The sequence below is a fragment of the Sabethes cyaneus genome, chromosome 2 (genome assembly GCF_943734655.1).
Source record: "Sabethes cyaneus chromosome 2, idSabCyanKW18_F2, whole genome shotgun sequence".
NCBI classification, from domain to species: domain Eukaryota; kingdom Metazoa; phylum Arthropoda; class Insecta; order Diptera; family Culicidae; genus Sabethes; species Sabethes cyaneus.
In genome coordinates, this window is record NC_071354.1 from 73,871,587 (window position 1) to 73,894,992 (window position 23,406).

Genomic DNA, 23,406 nt, shown 5'->3' on the forward strand with positions numbered 1-23,406 from the left:
GAAGTTTTTGTGCATCGAATAACTGTCGGGTGAAACCTACAGACGGTCGATAATCTACAGACGCGCAAAGAGCGTGGCATAAAACACCAATCGAACCGTCAAATCGAGACACCAAATGAGCAAAGTAAACAAACTTGTGTTTCCTATAGGCAGGGAAGACTATAAGTTTTGTAATCTACCTGAAATATTAAAACTTTAACTATTGATCTACTAACAACATATGGATTAGTTACACTCGATATATCATATATTGCTTTGAAAAATTCAATTGGCTTGTTCAATTTGCAAAATATGCGTCGCAATTCGCGAAGTTCCATGGAACATACCTCGCGATTCACGCAACTTACTGCTGATTATAAGGTTTTGCAAGGTGACGTCACGAATGAACCGGAATGAACGCAATTCACCCATTTGACATCCACTCGTGGTTTGTTTACTATTTGTTAGGCGAACGCGATATGCATAAAATGGAGTTAAACGTTTTAAAAGCGTATTATCCAGCAGTGTCGCCCTCCAAACTACTCGGAATGGCAGTTTTTGTGCTTTTCTGACTTGCCGTTAAGGCCCTAAGCAATATACCATATAGGGAGATTGATCCAATTCTGACTGGTTGCCAAAACTGTTTAAATACAATAAACAAAAAAAAGTGTTGCCGAATTGGTAATTTTTCTCTTTGCGCGTCTGTAGATTATCTACCGTCTGTAATGAAACCGGGTACGAACTGTCACTGTGAACTGGGCTAACTTGATTAAATAAAACAGGGGAAGTATTTAGTTGTGATGAAATTTTAAACCCCTCGCAAACCCGAACATGCTGACTTGATTTAAATGGTGCTATTTGAATTTTCTGCGTCAAATATAAGAAAAAGAAGAAAACGAAAACAATCAATCTGTACTGAGCTGGCTCCTCTCTCTCAGGTTTGGAACGTTTGTGTACATGCATGTGCTGTTTGCGGTTCTTTACTTTTTTGACACACTATCAAACAAGTAAAAAAATCTTCTAAAACTTGTAGATTTGTTTTTGTAAGTTTTAACATTCTAATAATATTCAATAATAATAACGAACATATTTTATAACTTCTGGCATCTCTGGTCAAGAGGTCGACTCGGTCGACTTTGCTCGTTCGCGTTTCGTTTTCGTCTGTCAGTTTTGATTTTTGTTTGAAGATGGATGAAAGTATATTTTTAGCTCAGTTTTTTACAGTTTTGTGGTAATAAAACTCAGTGTTTTTTAAAAAACACCGTTTAAATTTGTATTTTTTAGTGCATTTGATCTAACAATATAGTGTTTTGTGCAGTTGCGAACATGAAAACGTAAGTTTTACGAAAAGCTCTTTATGCTTCATTCGAAACAAGCCACGGCCCTCGTTTGTGCCTGAGAGTCCTTGCATCCTGTATCACTTAATTTAGTCACCTGCAACAATCACTTTGCTTTCTCCAGTATTCGCTAATGTGCATTGACCAACATTTTTACGCATATCATGCTATAATTGGCATAATTATCTGGCCCTTGCTTTAAACCCATATATATATTTGCTGCCTAATAGTCGCTGTCAGGCTAACAGAATTATCTTTATAGCAGAAAGCGCAAATTTAATATATATTTATTGAATTGGTACTGCAGTTTGCACTATTGTTGATAGTGCAAAAATAATAATATATTATATAGTCAGATCACACCGGTATTCTACTATGTTTTATTAAATGCTAATAAAATGGCACAGAAACCCAAGCCTGTCTAAGCCCGGATGTTGAAAAAGAAACGCTGGTATAATAGTGACTAGTCAAGAGATGATTTGTTAAAGGCTCCATATGGTGCTAAAGAGATGCTACAAGAATCTTCGAAAAAGGAGAAATGCAATTGGATAAGCCAAATGTAAGCAGAAAGCTCAGCGGTTTCACAGAACAGGCAACATATTCGTGATTGGAAGCGCTACGAACGTCACTGATTTCTTCCAACATAAGAGAATGTATGTTTATCTCTCCGTGTCCTCATGTATCCGGTGAAGGTCCAAGCGAGTCGCAAAGCACGCACAATACAACAGTATTTATCCAACACACACAATGCTGACAAAACAAACCGCGCTTCTCGTGTTACAACCGCGAGCTGAGCCGTTGCAGCAACTTGTAGATGAACACTACCCTCGCACACATCCACAGAATACGCAAGTGGTACTTCTGTGTCTTTTTTAAGTCTTTCTTCGTCCCAATCCCAAGTATCGTCTCACCAGTCTTTACTTACTTGGGTCTGGTTAACAGTGGTCTGTGTTGCAAATAGGTTCAATCCATTTGTGATTAATTTCTCATTGGCTAATTTTTGCTCTAAATGGCGCAATGAGATGATATCTCTGCAACAGTAGCACCAACAGTTGAAAAAGATGCGACGAAATCCGTCCAGTTACGGGTTATTAATTTTCTACCCCGAGGCTGAATTCCATCATCACTCTGATCATTATCATCGTCATCATCATCAGCATAACCTTCCTCTTTCGAATCAATATCGCCAGGAACGAAGGCGAAAGAGCAGAAAACCGGACAGGACAGGTGAAAAAAGCTAGTTAAGCATCCAATGAGCGATTTGCTACAATGTGTGAGTGCCTCCATATCGTTCTCAATGATGAAGATAAACACCAAAAAGGAAGGAAAGGAAGCGGAAGGGCGCGACACGCTGAGCCACACATACATCCGTAAGCATAGCGCTTTGAACTGTCAGTAGAATATTCACAGCGTCCCGATAAAAGTGGTACGAAAAACGAGGAGAGGAAAATATGTTTATTATGCAATTTTATGCTACTCTTTTGTTTTTTCAAGAGTTGGTTCTCATGTTCACGCAGAGAAGAACATTGTTTGAACGAGTTGTTTTCAGTTGGCGGTTTCTTTTTTTTTTTGGTGAGTGTTCAGTGAGGTATACCTACAGTAGGCCTGCTACTGTGGGTTAAAAAATGTTCAGATATCGAGAGGTATTTCTCAAAAGTACAGCATGTGGACTATCAAGCAACGGCATGTTTGTTTGTGTAGAATAGAATCCTCAATAGAATACAATTTTAATCGCCAAACCCAATAAACGTATAAGATAGCATCAGGCTAATTGTTTGAGTTCAGCATAATTTTTATTGTCATATTGTACAGTATCATATTAGTCTAACAAGTCCGCATTTTCATCGGCTAGGCTGGGAGACACTAAGGGTCGTTAAGATGGGTAGCGCTGACTTGATAACTATACTTTTATAGTTGACTCACGATGCATCAGTGCGGTTTCACTGCTAATGATTCATCGAGACGATAAATTTATTCCTCAGTCATTAAAATTTGCGAACCAAGTAAAGTTTATGTTATTTGGAGAAGGATGAAGATGTGCGCATTTTTCGCCAGTGATCTCATCGATACAGTTCATGGTTCTGTACTCCTGTGTATGCATACAAACATGGTCGTGAGAAACACCTGACTACAGTGATTATTAAATATAGCGAGTTGATTAGTCGGCTTAGTACGGCAAGGTAAATCTAAGGGCAATGTGGTGAAGAAATAAATTTAAAAAACTGTTAAAAAATCTTTATTTTTAATGACTTGAAAGTGAAGTCAACAAAAACTGCTTCTTGATTTTTTAATTAAAAAAATAATTATTTTTGTGATATATTATAGAGAATGTCTATTCAGCATTGCCGATATTATTTGAAATTCAAAATCTTTCATAATTTTAACCTGGAATCGAGTTGCTCTATTTGCATACACAAGTATTCACTGTCAATTGGACCCTGGTACTTAATAACGAACTAATCGTGGCTCAAATAGCACTTCGGCGCATCCGAGTTTGGCAATTAATGCGAGCCGACCGAATCTTCCCGTGATCTAAAATGTCGTTCTGCGAGCCGAGAGCCCATAGTGGACCAGATTCGGCCGGTAGTGTGGTTTCTCATCGATTTTTTAATGTATGAAAAGAAAGCATATCTCTATCAGCATCAAAAGACACACAATCCTTTTATGCTTTCGCAACGACATACCTATAGGGTTCCCGTCGTAAGCGGGGGTATGGGGATAAGCCCGGCGGTATGAATGGAACGAAAGTTCAATGGAGAGTTTCTGCACGACAACGGCGACCGCTGAGCAGCTTCCACCCCTCGTCATCCAACCAGAATGTGAGTCAGTGTTGGTGCTTAAAAGTTCCCAGCGAGGTTCACTCTGACTCGACAGAGTTACATAGGCTGGAAGAGTTTGACTTGACGGTGTATCATAAAGTAAAGAGCGCTTATTACGAATTTATCTCGGTTACGAGCCACAACACCCTTTTCACCTCGGTGCGGATTCGAAATTTAATCGCTTCTGTTAGAAATAAACCTCAAGTGTACGTAGCAAAAACGGCGATGGCTAATTATTGTGTTTTTATTTTCTCGCCCAACAGGTTGTACAATCGTATTGGATCCGGATTATATACCAAGTTCGTTTTTATTATTACGGGGTGAAATAAAAGCCAGCCATTTTTTGGTTGAGTAACATGTGAGCGTGCCTTTTAAAATTAGGAGGTATATTGTGTGTACACGAAAAAGAGATATCGAAGTCAACGAACGATTGGTAGGTTTGGGACCACCACCTTTGGAACGAGGAAGAGATTAGGTATTTTTGCATGGAATGTTGTGCGAATGATTCATGTTTTAGTGATGTGAGCTCTTGCCAACGCGTGGATGTCTCCAGCCAGTGATATGTACTTTCATCATCATCATCTTCATCACCATCGTAGACTAGCCGTTGCATCTTTGTTGAATGCAACGATTTGCACCGTCTTAGTTTCTGGTTGTAGATGTTTAGTGCACGTACCGAAGAAATAATCTACCTTTAGAAGCGCCGACTTAAAGTGATACTGTGTTTACGTGAGGAAAAATGCAACAACCGACGATCTTTCGTAAGCCCAAAGTTCAAAGAAAAACTGTGCAACGACAGGTGATGTGATCCATAGGCGGATTGAATATAGTAGAAAAACCGCTCGTAAATAATGCGTTCAGTTTAGTGAGTATGCGAAGACAAGTGCCCCATATCTACCTCCAACGAGGGGAAGTGCAGTGCTCGATGCAACACGAGTGTAATACGAAATTGGGATCAAAAAGCGTTGAAGCTAAAAATATAACTTCGTCGCTCACGTCGTAGTTTACGGTACACGAAAGTGCATTCAAAAGTCGTGTTTTTACTAAAGAATTTCAATTCAGTGGTATTTGTGTACGGTAGCAGCAACATTGCATCTGTGTCATTGAAACACGTTTTTAGCATACCAAACTTTGCGCGGATCGGCACGCACACCGTTTCAATCAGGCGAGGAAGGCCAGGAGTTTGCTATGTCGCACAAGAAGTGATCGAACAAGTTGAGTGAGGAGTTGCAAGAAAAAAAGGCAGAAGACCATTACCACATTCAATAACAGAAAAAAGTGAAATCAAGTTAACATCAATAATGAATGAGTCAGGAGCTGCTACTTCTAGTGCCAATGGTAGTGCCAATGCGAAATCCGAACCCAATAAAGATCAGTTAACGAAAGTGGGCGTAAATAGTAACATGAATGGCGGCAGTGGAAATATAATATCTGCACCTAAAGCGGCATCCGTACCGAATGATAACGGTACCGATGTAGGGCCGGACATAATGATGAGTTCTACTGGGGTGAACAATGATGGTCATCCGCACCATCACCATCACCATCATCATCATCACAGCCACTCTCATCAACATCAGCAACAACAACACCTTGCACAGCAATTTCAACAGCAACAGCAACTTCAGCCACAATCTGGAGTGATAAGCAATGGGTCTGCCGGGTTCTATGATCAGAAATCGGAGCTTTCTCCCGTTGTCCCTACCGAGGAGGACGACGGGCTCGGACCATTGCCTCCGAAGTGGGAAAAGGCGTACACCGATAGCGGAGAGGTCTACTTCATTGAGTACGTATTGCAGCTTTTTATATAGTTTATACTGTAAAGGTTAAAAACCCTACGATAAAACTGAACCTTGTCGTGGTGTAGGGCTTTTTAACTAATCAGTAAATGAACAGCGGTCACGTTTACTTCTGAATGTGGGTATATATCAAAATACTTTTGTGATTTCAAGTGGGACTCGGGGTAAAAATTTACCAAATGTGATTGTTGCGTTGTTCAGAAAGTGCTTTTATTCCGTTTAAGAATAAGGCCAGTATGGGGATCTCTGACAATAGATGAAGTTTTCTGGGATTCATCCCTATTTATAGCAACTGTCACAAATATCTCCGAAAAATGTCGGATTGATTCAGTTGGTCGGGGGCTTAGGGTTAGTAAGGGGATGTAAGCGGGATACCAGATCCGATTGGATGCCGAGGGACCACTCTGTAATGATTACGGGTAATAGCACTTCTTAGGTAGCAGATGGGAAAATTAGGTCAATTCGTGTCGCGTGTTCAAGTTTCGGCTAGGCGGTGCTGCTAGATAGAGTAGGATTTTTGCACTGGCCCCGTGGCTGTCCTGAGCTCTGATGGCTGCCCGCGGGCTCTGTCTATGGGAAGGGGTCGAGTCTTAAAGAGACGTTTAAGCCCAGAGCTTTACAGCACTTTGGTCTCGGCGGGCGAGTCTCTATATTTTGAAGCTTCTGTCGACTACCGCGAACGTCCAGCTTGTGCTGCGCTCAATTTACTTTGTATCGTGGGAATGCATTGTGAAGGGGATGAAAGATTAAATTTGCCCTGATAAGTTGATCCGAGTTGCTCCGAAATTTGTCTTATCTATTGGTTCATTTGTGGTTGTTTGTGTTGGAAAACTAAAAGCGGGCGCGCGGGAAGACCAGTGTCAGGCGGGGCTGACGAATTCTCCACTTCTTCACTATACCGCGTATTGCAACTCGAGTGGTACAAAAAGTCCAAAGCACATTTACAAATTCGATCTATTATTTTTCTTCTCATCATCATCATTATCATCATCATCATCATCATCATCATCATTATCATCATCATCGTCATCATCATCATTATATTTAAAATATGACATTCCGGCCTTTGGCAGAGAGATCTTAGAGTCAGTTCGTGGAGTCCGCGCAGGGCCGAAACGCCTCCGCCTGCGGGTATAGGCGTGACGGCTATGCTTGGGGCTCTACCTGTGTTTTAGTGGGCGCCAGTGCCTGTCTCGTCAGGTAGAACTGATGTTTGAGGTCTCCCTGACACTTTGTTGACAACACAAAAGGGCCCAGCGCATAGTTTTATACGCTATTAAGCGACCAGTTGGATAACCCGAAAAAAAGGAAAAAAAAAAGTAAAGTTTATACTGTAAAGGTTAAAAATGCTTTTATAATTTTTTTCGACAAAACTACGTCTTACGGCATGGTTTGAGATAGGGTATAATTCCAAAAAATCAAAAAATGGGAGCGTCACGAAAATATGAAAAATGTTGAACGCTCTGTTCTGCCAATTATGAATGGATTTTCATGGTTTAAATAACGATCGACTCGTAATAGATGTAGCAATTATGTGATTTGTATTAGATCTTTTTCTTTCATTCACGAATGAGTGAAAATTAACGAAAAGTTTCAACGCCCAATATCCCCATACATTGTGTTGTGTCTTGATTGAATGAAAGACTGTTCAAACTATAATGTCTACAAACCAAGAACGAATAGCTGTTACTTGTTTGCTAGCCTAGATTGCTATGATCTAACATCTCCCCTCTTTAATTCATCCAGTAGGATTTAAACCGGGTAGGTAACTGGATAAATCGTCGTTCACGTCCAGAAGCTTGAGACCTTGCGTCGGAATTTTTCTGAGCTAGTGTTTGTTTCCTAACAGCAATAGTATCATGAGCTTCGGTGTTTCCTAATAACTCGTCGAGTTCAGCATCGAAAGGGTTTACCGTCTCTTCTGGTTCCGATTCCAAAACTGGTTCCACTTGAACGGGATCAGGAACATTCGCGTTCAACGGTAGCATTTGGTACTAAACGATCCGATAGGCCGAAGTTATCAAAAAATATCGATAGCGGTGTCGAGTCCGTAGGATGATTAGCTTTAACTGGAAGCGGGATCTTCAATTGGTTCGCATGTGAGCGAATTAATCGACAAGAATCTGCGAGAAGAACGTTATAGTTCACCTTGCCCATTCTTTCAATTACTTTAGCTGCTTCCCACTGCCAACAATTAGTTCGATGAACCTGCGCGAACACTAATTCACCAACTTTGAAACTGCGACGAACTGCTCCATGCTTTCTGTTGAAGGCTACATTTTGCTTTTCCACCTTTGGATTGTAGGCTGAAACTGGCTGTTCACTCGGCTGGAGATGGTTAGTATTTTTCTGCCGAACATAATTTCCGCCGGAGATTTCTTATCCTGGGTAGGTGTTGTGCGGTATACTTGTAGAAAGGTTTGCAATGCTAGTTCCACTGATTTTTCCTTCGAACGAATTTTCCGAAGGCTGCGTTTCAAGGTGTCCATGAATCCTTCTGCCAAACCATTTGATTGTGGGTGATAAGGTGCGGTGCGAATGTGAATGTATACCCAGGCGTATGCAAAACTGTTGAAACTCGTACCCAGAAAATTGTGTACCATTGCACAGTGGTCCAGCAGCGAAAATTAAGTGGAAAGTTTTTTGTGGTTCAAGATAACTCCCCACAATGTTCAGCAAAGTTGTACAACTCTAAAAGACAATTAATGCGAAATCAACGACTAAGTTCCAGCTTGACTTGTAAACACATAATCCATAATAACTTTTTATAAGAAAGAGATAGAAGGATAATTTCTTTAACAAAGTTGTAGCTAAAGATTATATAAGTAACTTTGCCAAAGACATAGTAGGCGTATTTTTAAGCGTTTCTGACTTACAGGGTGTTTTATAAAAAGACCTCTCAAAAATCACTTTTTCGCTGATTACTTCAAATGCAATGGTTTTATCGCATCATAATGTCTTACAAAGTTGGTTATCTTATCAAATGACATATTTTTGTAGAACATTGTATGTTGAAAACTCCCCTCCCATGGGTAGGTGGTTTGACGCGTACTTCGGCTAAACGACCTAAAAATTCTTAGTTCCGCATGTAGAATGTTTATAGTTTAAGTTGGATATATGTGTAGTATGTAGTATTGCATAATTTAGCTTTATGTGTAGCATGTGTCTCGTAAAGCGGAATGGAGCGAAATCGAACGGATTTGATTTTAAATTCAATCCGTTTGGGCCGAAGCACCGGGAGGGCTTACTCAGTTCCCTAGATGAATTGCTGGTATGCACAGAAATTTCTCTAGAAAACTGAAACCAAATCCTACCCACCATTCATGAGATTTTGACTTACTCATGAAAATTAAAATTTATCGCTAGTTAGAACGAACGAGTGTTCAAAAATGATGTGATGTCTTTATTTGCGTAATCGAGACATTTTCTATGAGATTGCCATAGAATTTGTGGCTGTTATGCGATTATGGACAGCACAGCACTGAAAAATATACACACACGTACATGTATACATGTGTATGCATGTATGAGTGTGCATGGGTGCATAGGTACGAATGAATATATGTTTGAGTGTTCTATGATGAGTCGGAAATTCTTCTTATACCTATGCTGCCAAATTACAATTATTAATGGGCAGGAAGTTATAGTCAGTAGCTGTGTTTCCTTTGTCAGTTTCCTATGCTATTACTATTATTACTAATATTGCTATCGTTGCTGTTACTGTCACCTCTATTGTATTGTTTTGGATGTAATTATAATTTTTTTTTTCTTATTTCCCTCCTTTATTAGAATGATTTGCATGTCTTGTGACTAACCGCGTTAACGGTATTCAACTAACAACATAAAATGATCACGAATGACGCTGTTTGTCTCCCAAGGGCCCTCCTAATGCTGATGAGCCTCTGTCGGAGATTCCATCAAGTCGAACGGTGGCAACTCACCGGCGGCCTGCTCCTCTCCATTCTTGCGGCTGTCGTCGCGGTCGGACTTAGTGGATCTCTCGAAAAGCTTTATAGCCTCGATATATATTTTGTTCTGTCCATTGCCCAATGCTGGCAGACTTCAACTGAAATTCCATTTCTAACTAAATCTTATTAGAGTTAAAACTTCTTCAAGTAAAAACAGGTATTCGATTCTTTGGCTGATTCAAGCGATAGCGAAGGGCTGTCCTCAATCATTTCCACTTCCTAAAATGGGGTCATAGTACATAATATATGGCCGTGGTATGAGGATTTTTTTTTTCGATTCAATACCATCCTCACAGAATTATCAACGTCGTTAACATCTTATTAAGTCTTGCTTAAGTGACAGCTTGCACTTAAGACCTAACACGGCATATATACATATCTCCAAGTGAAGTTCTTTTTGATCCACCTCATCCCTTCTTAGTTACAGAATCATTTCAATTGACCACGGTCTGAAGAGCATACCGACAAATCGGTTGACTACCGCTACAAATATGCAATTAATGCCACCGGGAATAATACGAGCGAGTACCAGTCCCCATTATATCGCATCTGCTCTATTTTTCGGAAGTTCAAGTAGTTTTTCGATAGTTCTGAGCGATAATATTGCTCTTGAATAATATTCCGCACAAAATATTCGAAAATTTACGCCATCAGCTACAATACTGCAAAGATGGTAGATAAAGAGGCGGCTGTGGCTTTTAATGAGCATAGGTTGTTGAACAGCGCTGGGTCAATCGTGATGACATGGGTATTTGGGAGATGAGTAGCGTCCAGCCTAGCGAGTAGTTAGTCGGTAGTAGCATAGGTGATGGACAGACATAGAATTCTCGTGATATTACTAACTTGAAAATTACAATTAGCATGCGACTAAAAACTCTCTTTTCTTTTCTTTTCTTTTCTCCCTTTTCTGCCTGATCTCTATCGCTTTTTCTCACGGCAACAACAATGTTGTCGTGAGGGGGGGCAAGAGACCAGCCACAGATGACCACACTGGTGACAACGATGGATGAGGACGCCGTGATGCCATGAATGAACAAGTTGTAAGAAAGGTTCGAGCAAGACGAGGAAACAAACAAAGGAAGGAGAAAACAAGATAAGTACAAGCCATCTTATGCTATATTGACCAAGCACACAATTATATCAAGCCAAGTTCTGTCACTCTTCTTCCGCCCATTAATCCATAATCACCAACACATTATGGAGCTAGCGTAATCCGCACGGATTCTTTTAACATTATCACAACCACCTTATCTCAGCCCTGGACAGACTTGGCTCTAACTGCCCCACCTTGTGCTGCAAACAGAAACAGAAACAGAAACAGAACATTGTATGTTGAAAACTCATACGTATAACGAGTGCTAACGTCTTTCCTGTGTTTTTTTAGTCTTTTTTGGAATAGAATATCTCAAAAAGGGGCAAACGAAAAAAATTAAACTTGGCCGTTTCTGAAAGCTTGGAGTTTTATCTCAAACATATGTGAAAATAAAAAACTGGTTTTTTCTCTAACTCGAGTAATTTCAGTTTAATTATTTCATGTTTGACCATTTTCTACTATGCAGTTTTTTCTAATATCTACTTGAAGACGATTAAAGTCAACATGTCAATAATAAAAAAGAAACTTGTCGTACCATGACACAATTTCTTCTGATTGCCACGTAAAATAGTCTTGTCGAAGAAATTATCCTTCTATCTCTTTCTTATAAAAAGTTATTATGGATTATGTGTTTGCAAGCCAAACTGGAACTTAGTCGTTGATTTCGCATCAATTGTCTTTTAGAGTTGAACAACTTTGCTAAACATTGCAAGGAGCTATTATATATCGCTTAGCCGCAAAAGTAAGTTTCCACTTAACTTTCGTTTCTGGACCACTGTGCATTGTCTGAAACGATCACTTCAGGAATTCCAAATGTAGCGAAAGCTTGATTTAGAAATTTGATTGTGGTTTTTGCCGTTATCGATCGCGTTGTGTATACCTCAGGCCATTCGCTGAACGGGTTGACAATAATGAAAAAATAAATACCATCTACAGAACCAGCGTAATCGATGTGGATTCTGGACCATGGTTGACTTGGTGAAGCCCATGATTCTAGAGTCGCCTTCGAAGGTGCTTTGCCTTCGATGCAACAAGTAGTGCAGTGTTTAACGAATTCCTCAATATCGCCATCAATTCCAGGCCAGTAGACAAAACTGCGTGGAATTGCTTTCATTCGTATCATTCCGGGATGATCACGATGAAATTGTCGTAGAATTTGCCGTCGAAACTTGTCTGGAACTATCACTCTGTCATGGAACGTTACACAACCGTCGATCAAACTAAGTGCTTCACGTCTGTTGTAGTAAGGTTGAACTTCAGTTGAAAGACCGTCGCGGATGTGTTTAGCAACGGTTTGTAGTACAGCATTTGTTGATGTAGCCTTCCGGAGTGCTGCAAAAGAGACAGGAACTTTTTCTGCTGCATCAGCTAGAATGCTTGAGAGGTCCTCTTCTAGGGTAAGTGGCGCAATCACATATTCTTCCTCTGGTTGTTTAGTTTGATCAATCAATCTGGATAACAGGTCTGCACATCCGAACTCGTTCGTTGAAACATGGTGGATTTCAAAGTCGTAGTTCAGCATTGTGAGTGCCCTGCGTTGCAACCTGTTTGCAGTGTGTAGTGGAATGCCCTTCTTGGAACTAAAAATGGACAGTAACGGCTTGTAATCAGTCAGCAATATGAAATGACGTCCAAGCAAATATTTATGGAACTTTGTTACTTTGTAAACCAACGCAAGTGCCATTGCTCCTTTTCAGGTTGTCCATAGTTACGTTCTGCCGGTGCAAGCGTTCTTGAAGCATGTTGCACAGCTTTCATTTTGCCATCGAGAAACTGGTGATAGATGACTGCCCCAGTTCCGGTGTTTGATGAATCTGCAGCCTCAACAATGGGTAACTTCGGGTCGTAGTGCGTTAGTAGTAACTTTAATTGAAGCGTTTCCTTGAATTGATCAAACGCTTTCTGGCACTCAGGAGTCCACCGCTACTTTGTTTCTTTCTTCTGTAATTGGTCCATCGGATGACGCAGTTCATGTAAGTTAAGTACGAATCTTCCGTAAAAGTTGATGGCGCCTAGATACGAACACAGTTCGGTGATGTTGATTGAAGGTGGAATTGTAGCAATACTCTTCACTTTCTCATGATCTGGATGGATGCCTCGATTATCCATGATGTGTCCCAAGTAACGAAGTTGTGCTATGCCAGAAAAAGTGATAAAGTTCGCTCGTCCTAACAAAATTTCTTGGGGTTGCTATAAACCTAGATCAATTTGATGTCTGCGTTAGGGAAGTGCGTCAGAAATTGTGATAAATCTCCTCATCGTAACAAGATTTCCTAGGACCGCGATAAACCTAGTCCAATTTGATGTCCTGAAAGTGAACAATAATAAAAAAGTGAGCGACCAAGCCTATCTTTCGTCCGATTGTATCCACATACTGCAAGAATTAAAATATTCATGCCTGTGACGTGATGCGCAATTTTCAAAGTGAGGAAGAATTAGCGACCGTCTGATCCTAAAATAGGTTTTGGGCATTTAATTTGTTGCTTTATAATTGGTTGCATGCAATTGTTTATGTACTTTCGGTTGTATTGCTGTCACATGCGAAATCTATACCTATAAAAATGGATTTCTGCCTGTCTGTCTGTCTGTCTGTGTCTGGCTGTGTCTGTCTGCCTGTCTGTCTGTCTGTGTCTGTCTGTCTGTCTGTTTGTCTGTTTGTCTGTCTGTCTGTCTGCCTGTCTGTCTGTCTGTCTGCCTGCCAGTCTGTCTGTCTGTCTGTCTGCCTGCCAGTCTGTCTGCCTGTCTGTCTGTGTCTGTCTATCTGTCTGCCTGTCTGCCTGCCTGTCTGTCTGTCTGCCTGCCTGTCTGCCTGTCTGTTTGTCTGTCTGTTTGTCTGTCTGTTTGTCTGTCTGTCTGCCTGCCTGCCTGTCTGTCTGTCTGCCTGTCTGCCTGCCAGTCTACCTGTCTGTCTGTCTGTTTGTCTGTCTGTCTGTCTGTATGTCTGCCTGTCTGCCCGTCTGTCTGTCTGCCTGCCTGCCTGTCTGTCTGTCTGTCTTATAGAATCAAAAACTACTGAACCAATCGGCGTGAAAATTTGCATGTAGAGGTTTTTGGGGCCAGGGAAGGTTCTTATGATGGTTAGAGACCCCACCCCCACTAAGAGGGGGAGCTCCCATACAAACGAAACACAAATTTATGCATAACTCGAGAACTAATCAAGCAAATGGAACAAAATTTGGCATGTGGGTGTTTTTGGAGACAAGAATTTTTTCTATGGTGAATTTTGACCCCACCCCTCTTTAGAAGGGGAATTATGACTCCTCTCTCCTTTAAGAGAGGGGGGGGGGCATCCATACAAATGAAATACAAATTTCCTCATAACTCGAGAACTAATCAAGTAAATGGAACCAAATTTGGCATGTGAAGGCAGCCCCCCGTAGGGATTACCTCTATCTAGGTTTTTTTTATTTTCCTAGATCTACTGACCTCTATTACTTTTCTCCAGTTAGGTCACCCCTACGAAATGGTACTTTCCACGAAAAGATTTTCCATGAAATGGTACATTCCGCGTAAGGTTTTTTTTGCGAAACTCTATATTCCGCGTTATGGTCAACCGAAAATTGGTGTTCCGCAAAATGGTATTCGGCGGAATGGTTTGTAATGATGGCGAATATTTAAATGCTATCCGCTTTATTTTATCAGGCTAAACAATGGGTGGAGTTGTTTTCTACTTTACTGTGAGGAAAATTTGTATATTAAAACACCCATGAACTCCCCAGAAACTTGCAAAACTCGAGATTGTGACAAAGGTCATACGAGATTCACGATTTAAGTACAACACAGTAATTTGTGGCAATACGAAGTTTGTCGGGTCAGCTAGTAACTGATAAACAGAGTGTATATTTATTTTCAAGAAAATTGACGAATGTGACCCAGATTTTTTATTTATTTTTTCTTTTTAACCGTTAGTGTGATTGTGGCCTGATGACCTGGAGGCCTGGTGGAACTACAAACTCTACGAAACGGTTAAAACTGATATACAGAGCACGGGCATTTAGGAAATTTAAAATTATCTTCTTGTATCAACTCTACAGGAATGTTTCAAAGCGTTTATTACAATACATTAAATTGAAAATTTGCGTGATAAACATTTGCAAAATATTATGCAGAGTGATTCTAATGTAAAAAAAATGTGAGGATTACGATAAAGTATTTTTAAAATCAAATTGTACTGATTTAGAAAAAAATGCAAATTTAGTTTCAAAATCAAATATTTTTATTTGACAACGCTGCCGCTGAAAACTAATATTTTTTTCGGATTCCCTGGACAATTTTTTTTAGAAACATGTAAATTACGTCGTTCTAAAACTAATATGAGCAAAAGAACACGTAGGTCGAAGGAGCCCTCCTCCCCTGTCAGCATATGGCCTTGGTTTCCACCGGGGTCGGTTACCCGATCTTCACCGAGGTTGCTCGTATCCCGGCTGGTACCACAAGAAGGTAGGGGTAGGAGTTGCTCGGTAAGAGGCTATGGACCACTGTGGAGTCTATTTTATGCCCAGTGGGCAAGGCACCGCTGGTACGTATTACCCAGCCGTTTATCAGTGACCGTTTACATCGTTGGAAAAATATCACTATCTAGTGAACGATTGAAAATGATTCACACGGGTGTAGCGAGGGATGGACACAATCAAGTGTGGCCGATACATGTCGTAATGCGCTATGCCGGTCAGCCAATCCCGATGTTCATCCGGCGTATGAGAAGGATGAATGTCCGATAACACCGCCTTAAAGAACTTAGCAAAAAAAAATCCTAAATCTTAAAGTTGTTTAAAAGCCTGGAGTCTTCCACATTTTCTATTCGCTGATGTAGTTCATGCCAATCCCAGTGTCGGCGCACCTGATAAACTGCGAGTTGCTTTGAACTGCTGCGTGAGATTCGTAAACGGATTAAATCGTTATTCACGAGTAACCCACTAGCAAAAAATCTTATTGGCTGCCCACTGCAACGTTTTTAAGCACATCGCTCATGTGTATTAATCAGGAAGTTAATGACAACCCGCACTCCGTCGACTCTGCATCAGAAATTAGTATTATTCCGGAGACGTCGCATACAGAATTTCGTGATTGCTAGAAATAGTACAGCTCTCTACAGGAATTCTTTGTTAGAGAGAATCGTGAACTGGATTATGGTACCCACAAGGGTTGCCACATGCACAGATTATTCTGTGTTTAACAGATATTTGAAAGAAATCGCCTGCACAGAATCTGTGTGCACAGAATACAGATTTTCGCCAAATTACACAGATTAAACAGATTTTTAAGCTTTTACATGTGGGTGAAAGAGACGGAAATAGTTAGCAAAATGACTCTCTATCTCTTTCACTCTCATTGTTTTGCATTGGACAGATTTTTGCACAGATATTTTTCCTCGTCGTACAGATTGTCAGATTTTTTCAACAAAAAACATTATATGTGGCATCCCTGCCCACAACAGTAAAACGGGCTACATCGGAAGCAATATTTAGGAGAGATTGCTTGCGATTCTGGAACCGTCATTGAGAGAATAGTTTAGGATTAATGTATAAAGTTTGGGCGCTTAAACGAAGTTATATTCGGAAGTTGTGAATTTAAAAAGGGTTACCTTTATACTCCTTTACCTTTATACTTTTTTTGTGAAGATTTGACCACTGCGGCCATTATTTTGATCTATTGTGGTATACCTTTATACTTCAGCCGGTTAGAGTAGAGCTCTTCCATATCGCGAAGTAGCCGCTCGTTTTCCTCTGACCGTAGCTTAATTAAACGTTTTCTGGGTTTTCTTAATCTGTTTCTAAGATTTTGCAACTCGGTGGTCCACCAAGGTTGGCTGAATTGCATTCGGGGCACTCTTTGTCTAATGAAATACGGTCCTGGATGATATCGAAGATCACATCATAAAACCGGAGACATCACAATCAGCTAAAACTGTTGCCCAGTCTAAGGATTGAAGGCGTGTATGAACTGCAACTTCATCGCAAGAGTCATGGCGAACTGTTGCGAAGTCTCCAGTAGCCCGAATGTAGTCAATTTTAGTAATAAAAGGTCTATGATGAGCGTAAAGGTTTAAAATTCCACTGGGCGATTCGAAGAGTTCAATTTTGTCAATGTCGCTAACAAAAGCCAAGTCAAATAGTCTGTTATTCACATTACGAATAATCTGAATCTGTTGTAATCCCCGTGCTAGAATGGATTGAGTCAGGACTATTTCTTGTTCAGACGAAGTGTTAATAGGAATGTTACAATGCATATCGGCGTCACAAGAGCATAAGCAAATTGTAGTCACCCAATCCGATGACTGCAACAATCGATTAAGCGATATCGCATAGTTTTGCACACAAGATGCATGGTAAGAGTAAATAAGTGGGCCTTTGTTGGGCTAATATAGACACAGCAAATATATAGAAACTGCATTGGCAATGATACGCACCACGATGTGCTCCAAACTGTTACCGTTAACCAAGGGAATAAACTAAATTATGCAATCCATAATTAATTTCACGAAATTTCGTGTGCTATTTTTGTCGAACACATTCTTCAATTTAAAAATTGTTTATTGGCCTGAACAGGAAGCTATTTCGTATTATCATTGATATATAATCCATTTAAATTGAAGTTATTTGTTTAGGAATATTACTTTAGAAAAAAAGGTGTTAACTTGCGTGACTGTGAAGCGATTGCAGAATGCAACGTTTATTAGTATTATGTAAATAAACATCCATTTAAATGCAACTTTTATCCAACAATAAGTGTTCAAAAATGACAAGGTGTTAAAAAACAAACCCGAACTTATTCAGAATTTTATTAGTTCGATCAGCAGAGTCTTTAAACCTTTATACAACAAACACACAACAATGACAAAATGTGGCAAATATTGCTTGGGTTGTTCTATAAGTTATAACTTGTTGCAGAATGCGTAGCGTCTGTACCGCAATAATTGGTTTTAATTTTAATTATCTGCCTCTAAGTCAGTCGCAAAAAATGACGACTAGACATTTTTCAATTCATGTTTTAAACAAGACTACATGTTTACTGAAGGCGTGTCTTTAAAAATAGATGATAGGAGAACAATTGAAAATCAATTTCGTAACTCTCGGTTTCTTCTATCCTCCTTTTTTCTAGCCATAATACTGGTACATCACACTGGCTTGATCCAAGGTTGTCCAAGTTCCAGAAAAAATCTCTCGAAGACTGCCAAGATGATGAACTACCGTATGGCTGGGAGAAAATCTGTGATCCACATTATGGTACCTACTATATTGATCACGTAAATCGCAAAACGCAGTATGAAAATCCGGTTTTGCAAGCGAAACGATTAAGTGAACGTGCTGGAAGCACAGGAATGGGTCCTTCCGGCTCTGCCATGAGCAACTACAGTGGACAAAATGGTGAAGGAAGTAGCACTCACGAAGATACTGCAGGAGACGTAAGACCAAACCATTTTACGAAGAATCCTGCGAATCTAAGAGGTGAACGGCTGATGACTACGCTGGTTAAATCGACTCGTGGTCTGGGATTTACGATTGTTGGAGGAGATGACAATGTAGAAGAGTTTTTGCAGATTAAATCGATCGTTCCTAATGGACCTGCTTGGATTGATGGGAAACTAAAGACGGGAGATGTGTTGGTTTACGTTAATGATATTTGCGTCCTAGGATTTACGCATCACGAGATGGTGAATATCTTTCAGTCTATCCTCCCGGGCGAGGAAGTTCATCTGGATGTTTGCCGTGGTTATTCACTGCCGTTTGATCCGAACGATCCAAACACGGAAGTGGTGACAACCATTGCTGTGGATGGCCTCAACAATGGGGCAATGACCGAGTCGGATTTAAAGTTTCTGGAAACTGGTGGTTTTATGGATCCGGGCGATGTGCAGCACAAGAATCCGCTAGCGAAAATTCAATCAGGTGTTGCCACGGCGAACGGCGGAGATATCTATTTCAGTGATACTCATTCTTACCAGCAGCACTACAAAAGCAAGGAGAGTAGTTTTGAAATACCGGAAATTCTTCACATCAATATAGTGAAAAGTGATAATGGGTTTGGTTTCACAATTACGGATAGCTCGTACGGGCAAAAGGTGAAAAAAATTCTCGATCGCCAGTGTTGTAAGAATCTCCAGGAAGGTGATGTTTTGCTAAGCATTAATTCTATTCCTGTGAAAGATATGTCCCACAATGAGGTTGTGCAAGTGTTGAAAGATTGTCCCAAGAATATCGAAACTACTCTGAAAGTTCAACGTGGACCGTCAGCTCTGTTGGTGGGTAGTAGTAAAATGACGAACAAATTAAGAAAAAGCATCGAAATGGCAAAATTCGGTGGCGGTTTGCTAAAAAAAGATGGCTACGGTATTGGCGCTAACAGTTTATTCCGAAGTAAAACTCCGACAGCTGATTTGTACAGCACGCAGACCAAGGAAATTCTCCCTACAAGACCGAAGACACCTTTGGTCGATACGAGAGCTAGAGCGAAAACTCCTTCTCTGCCATTATCCGATTTGAGTACAGAAGAGATTGAGCTTGACGTTAACAAAAACACAGCAGATGCAAAGATGGATTTAAATTTGAATCTGAAATCGAACAGCAGCGTGCATGATAATGATTCCATAGCAAACGATATAGGCTCATTCAACAATGATGAACAGTATCAGTCGGCCAAACATGCAAACCTCGCTGACAGATTGGGAGAGCTAACAATTGGTGGCTCAAACAACAGCACTACAGACTCGATCTACCATAACCATCAACCTCAATACGGAGGCCCAGGAGGGCACTTTCAACGTCAGTCGAATTTCAATCACAATAATTACAATCATCTGTATTCACCTCCGATAGTTCCTCCTCCACCGGTGCCACCTATGTCGGCAAATCATGTCGGCTATGGACCTAATCCGACTCCCCTTCAACCGACTTACCATCATGAGAGTTGTTTCTGTTACGACTGCCAGGACTATCAGCGTCAACAGCAACTTCATTATCAGCAAATATATCAACAACAAACTCTCAACAGATCCTACGGGAACAATCCAAGCCATATACAGCATCCACAGCAACAGCAACTACCGTACCAATTACCGCCCCAAATGAGTGATAACATTGGTAAACGATTGAATGAGTATTTGATGGATAGAAAAAGATTGCTTCATCAGCAACAGCATCCTCTGCCTCCCCAACACCACCAGTTTGACAATCTGTACCATCATCATAAGGCACCCATTCCGCTACCGCCGCAGCACCAGCCACAAGCACCTGTGCCATTTGATCCGCATTTCTATCCCCCAGCTAATAGTTGGCGAGCGAATCACGGCGGAAATCAACATTCTCCGCAGTTGTACGCTGGAGCGGCCATGTTTCCCGCTCCGGTTCCCATGGATGATTATGCGCTGTCCGAAGTTATTCTGGATCGACAAGCGCTTGGGTTCGGGTTTCGTATCGTCGGTGGAACGGAAGAAGGATCTCAAGTAACGGTTGGACACATAGTACCCGGCGGAGCCGCCGACAAGGATACGAGGATTGCTTCCGGCGATGAGATCCTAAGTATTAACGGGGTGAATGTGGTAAGTGGTGATATAATGCTAAATCAAGAACTTTCGTGCTTTATTAGATGAATTTTCTAGGAGAATGCATCCCATCATCGGGCCGTGCAGTTGATGGGTGAAGCTGGTTTGCGTGGTCAGGTCACTATGATTCTGCGACGGAGGAAGCCACTGAAACCACCACCACCGGCACCCAATCCTCGGTACCCGTACAATGTTTTGGTGACACGCAACGAAAATGAAGGATTCGGATTCGTGATTATTTCCTCGGCAGGTCAATATCACGGTTCGTCAATCGGTGATCTCATTCCGGGCAGCCCGGCAGAACGCTGTGGAGAGCTGAAAATCGGTGACCGAATAGTAGCGGTTAATTCGATCGACATATCCGATATGAACCACGGAGATGTGGTTAATCTTATAAAGGAGTCCGGGTTGCAGGTACAGCTCACTATCGGATGTCCACGTCCGTTGGATAATCCTACCGGGTCCTCATTAATGCAAACGAGTAGTGGGCTAACTTCTACCGCCGTTCCCGCTTCTAACGTGTCAAGTGGAAGCGGTAACGAAATGTATGTAAGTAGCAGCACGGGCAGTAATGTACCGTCGATAAACCGGTATCCAACCATAATGTCTTGATTGAGAACGAAAGTAAGCCTTCGGCGCCAATCGGTTTCGATAGAGGAGGAGGAAGATGAATGATCGAAGTTAGCAAACTCGCTCATTTTTTCTGATGTAACCAAAGCATTTTTTATTTACTTCTAGGATCTGGTAAGTTTCATTTATAGTAGTCCGTATTGTGTAATTTTCTGGCAACTATTGTGTCGGCTCGAAGCGGACCGAAAGCAGATGCTCAATAGTATAGTAAGCAAAGCGGTTCGACTGTTTGCATGCTGCTCCCTATTTTTGACTTCATAGGAAAAACCTATTTTGAATTAGTAACGATACACAAAACTATGAACGGTTATCATAACCGTCTCCACCTGTATTGCGCAGCTCGAAAAAATAACATCAATTGCTCAAAAAATCTTCGAGATTCGCACTGAAATGTGTACTTAATTTCTGCATGTTTTTATTATTAGGTACGATTACCCTTAAACAGTCGGGGTATCAGCTAAAAATTTACTTTTGTCTGAAGAAAATGATCATAACGAAAAATAGTTGCAATAATGATTCGTACTATAATTAAATGATGCAAGCAATAACATATTTTATATTTCCTTTTCAATAGATATAAAGTTTAAAAAGATTTAATTATTTAACTTCAGAGTATAGACGAAACAGCATTTTTGAAACGATTTTATTTACTACTGCAATTTAATACCAGAATTTCTTTTTTAATTAATTGTTCCCTTATTTTTGGATGTTTTCTCGAAAAACACGATTACATTGACCATCTATGACTTTTTTATGTGCCATTATATCAATTTTATACATCAATGCTCCAAGGCAATCAGTCACGATACATTCTTGAAACCACAGTTGCTTCAAAGTAGCGGCAAACATTGTGTACTGATGACACTGAAGCTATAACGATCATACGGTTATTTTTTATGCAACAAAAATCTACGATATTGTTATAGTTTTCTATCGGATTTTCCCTTCCGACCTCATAGTTATATAAATTGCATAGGGCTGATGAATGTTATGCTGCACGATAGAAGGTGGAAAACAAATCGCAACCTCATCACACGGTTGAGCGCTGTTTTTCAGTATTCCTTTTCTGTACCTTCGCTTCGGCACCGGCCGCGATGGGGGCGTGGGAAATGCGGGCATAATCCAGTTATAAATAGAAAATATACATATCGCGCGAATAATGATCACACACAACAATAGTGGGTTTGTACCGGGCGATTAGTGGCACCACGTCCATGGGTAGTATGCTGAACAACCGCAAATTATATGCATCAAATACTAGAACAAGCCACGACAAGCTATTATTGCGGCTTAAAAAAACGTTCTTTTTAAGTGGTATCAAATCTGACGAATGAAATGAAGCAAATCTAAAAAAAGCTATCGCCTGCAATTGCCTTAAGCTTCAAGCCACCCCGCGGAAATACAATCATCAACAGCATTTATGAAGTAAACTGAAAACAAACACCGAAATGACTGAATGTAACAAATTTTATAAACGGTACATCATGGACAGATATATTTAGTACATATCATTGTAAACCTTTTCATCAACCGACAACGTTCTCAAATATTTTTAAAACGGCACACATTAGGTATAGAGTCTTCCGGACCGGTGATAGTAATAAATATATTAAATCATAACCTGATTGGCGACACAAACCACCCTCAGCAACAAGCAAATCACTGTGAATAATCTTGCCTTACCTTTATATTTATATACATAGAGAAGCAAAAGATGAAGCGAACTAAACTGAATCTTATTCAGAGGATTTATTCCATGATATGAAAGTAGCTCTTTTAGGCATAGTAGAAAATTATCGATAGTTTTTTTTCTGTTACTCCCTTAAAACCATCATCTGGATGGTCAAATCGATAATTAACAACTAGGCATTAGAAGTATTATCTAGTTAGTAGTTTTTTTACCCTAAGAAAATACTTAACAAACCGAGCTTAGGCTGATCGCTGATTTTATAGAACCCGATGATAGACAACACGTAACGTTAGTGAAGTGCCTCCATTTAGTCAATATTAATAATCAAAACTCCAAGAACATTTCCGCGTGTTGTTTCCCGCTGCAAGTATATTCTATTGCTTCTTCTCTTAGTATATTTTTACAGAAAAATAAGTACCTACTTGGCCGCCACTATTGCACTTTTTGCTTTCTTGGTACTTAATACATGCTACTGTACTGTAATTTTTTGGTGAAATATGAGAAAAATCAAGTGTCTGAATATATTATAGAATAGTGTAATTATTAGCAT

General features: G+C 40.4%; 1 protein-coding gene across 1 annotated transcript; it reads left to right on the forward strand.

Annotated features, from left to right (window-relative positions):
- The first annotated feature begins 1,212 nt into the window (after positions 1 to 1,212).
- On the forward strand, positions 1,213 to 23,406 carry LOC128733754 (membrane-associated guanylate kinase, WW and PDZ domain-containing protein 1). The gene is made up of 5 exons (XM_053827530.1): positions 1,213 to 1,313; positions 4,399 to 4,610; positions 4,834 to 5,921; positions 18,097 to 20,533; positions 20,594 to 23,406. Exons 3-5 carry the CDS (start codon positions 5,437 to 5,439, stop codon positions 21,146 to 21,148), a joined length of 3,477 nt encoding a protein of 1,158 aa, XP_053683505.1. The 5' UTR covers positions 1,213 to 1,313; positions 4,399 to 4,610; positions 4,834 to 5,436; the 3' UTR covers positions 21,149 to 23,406.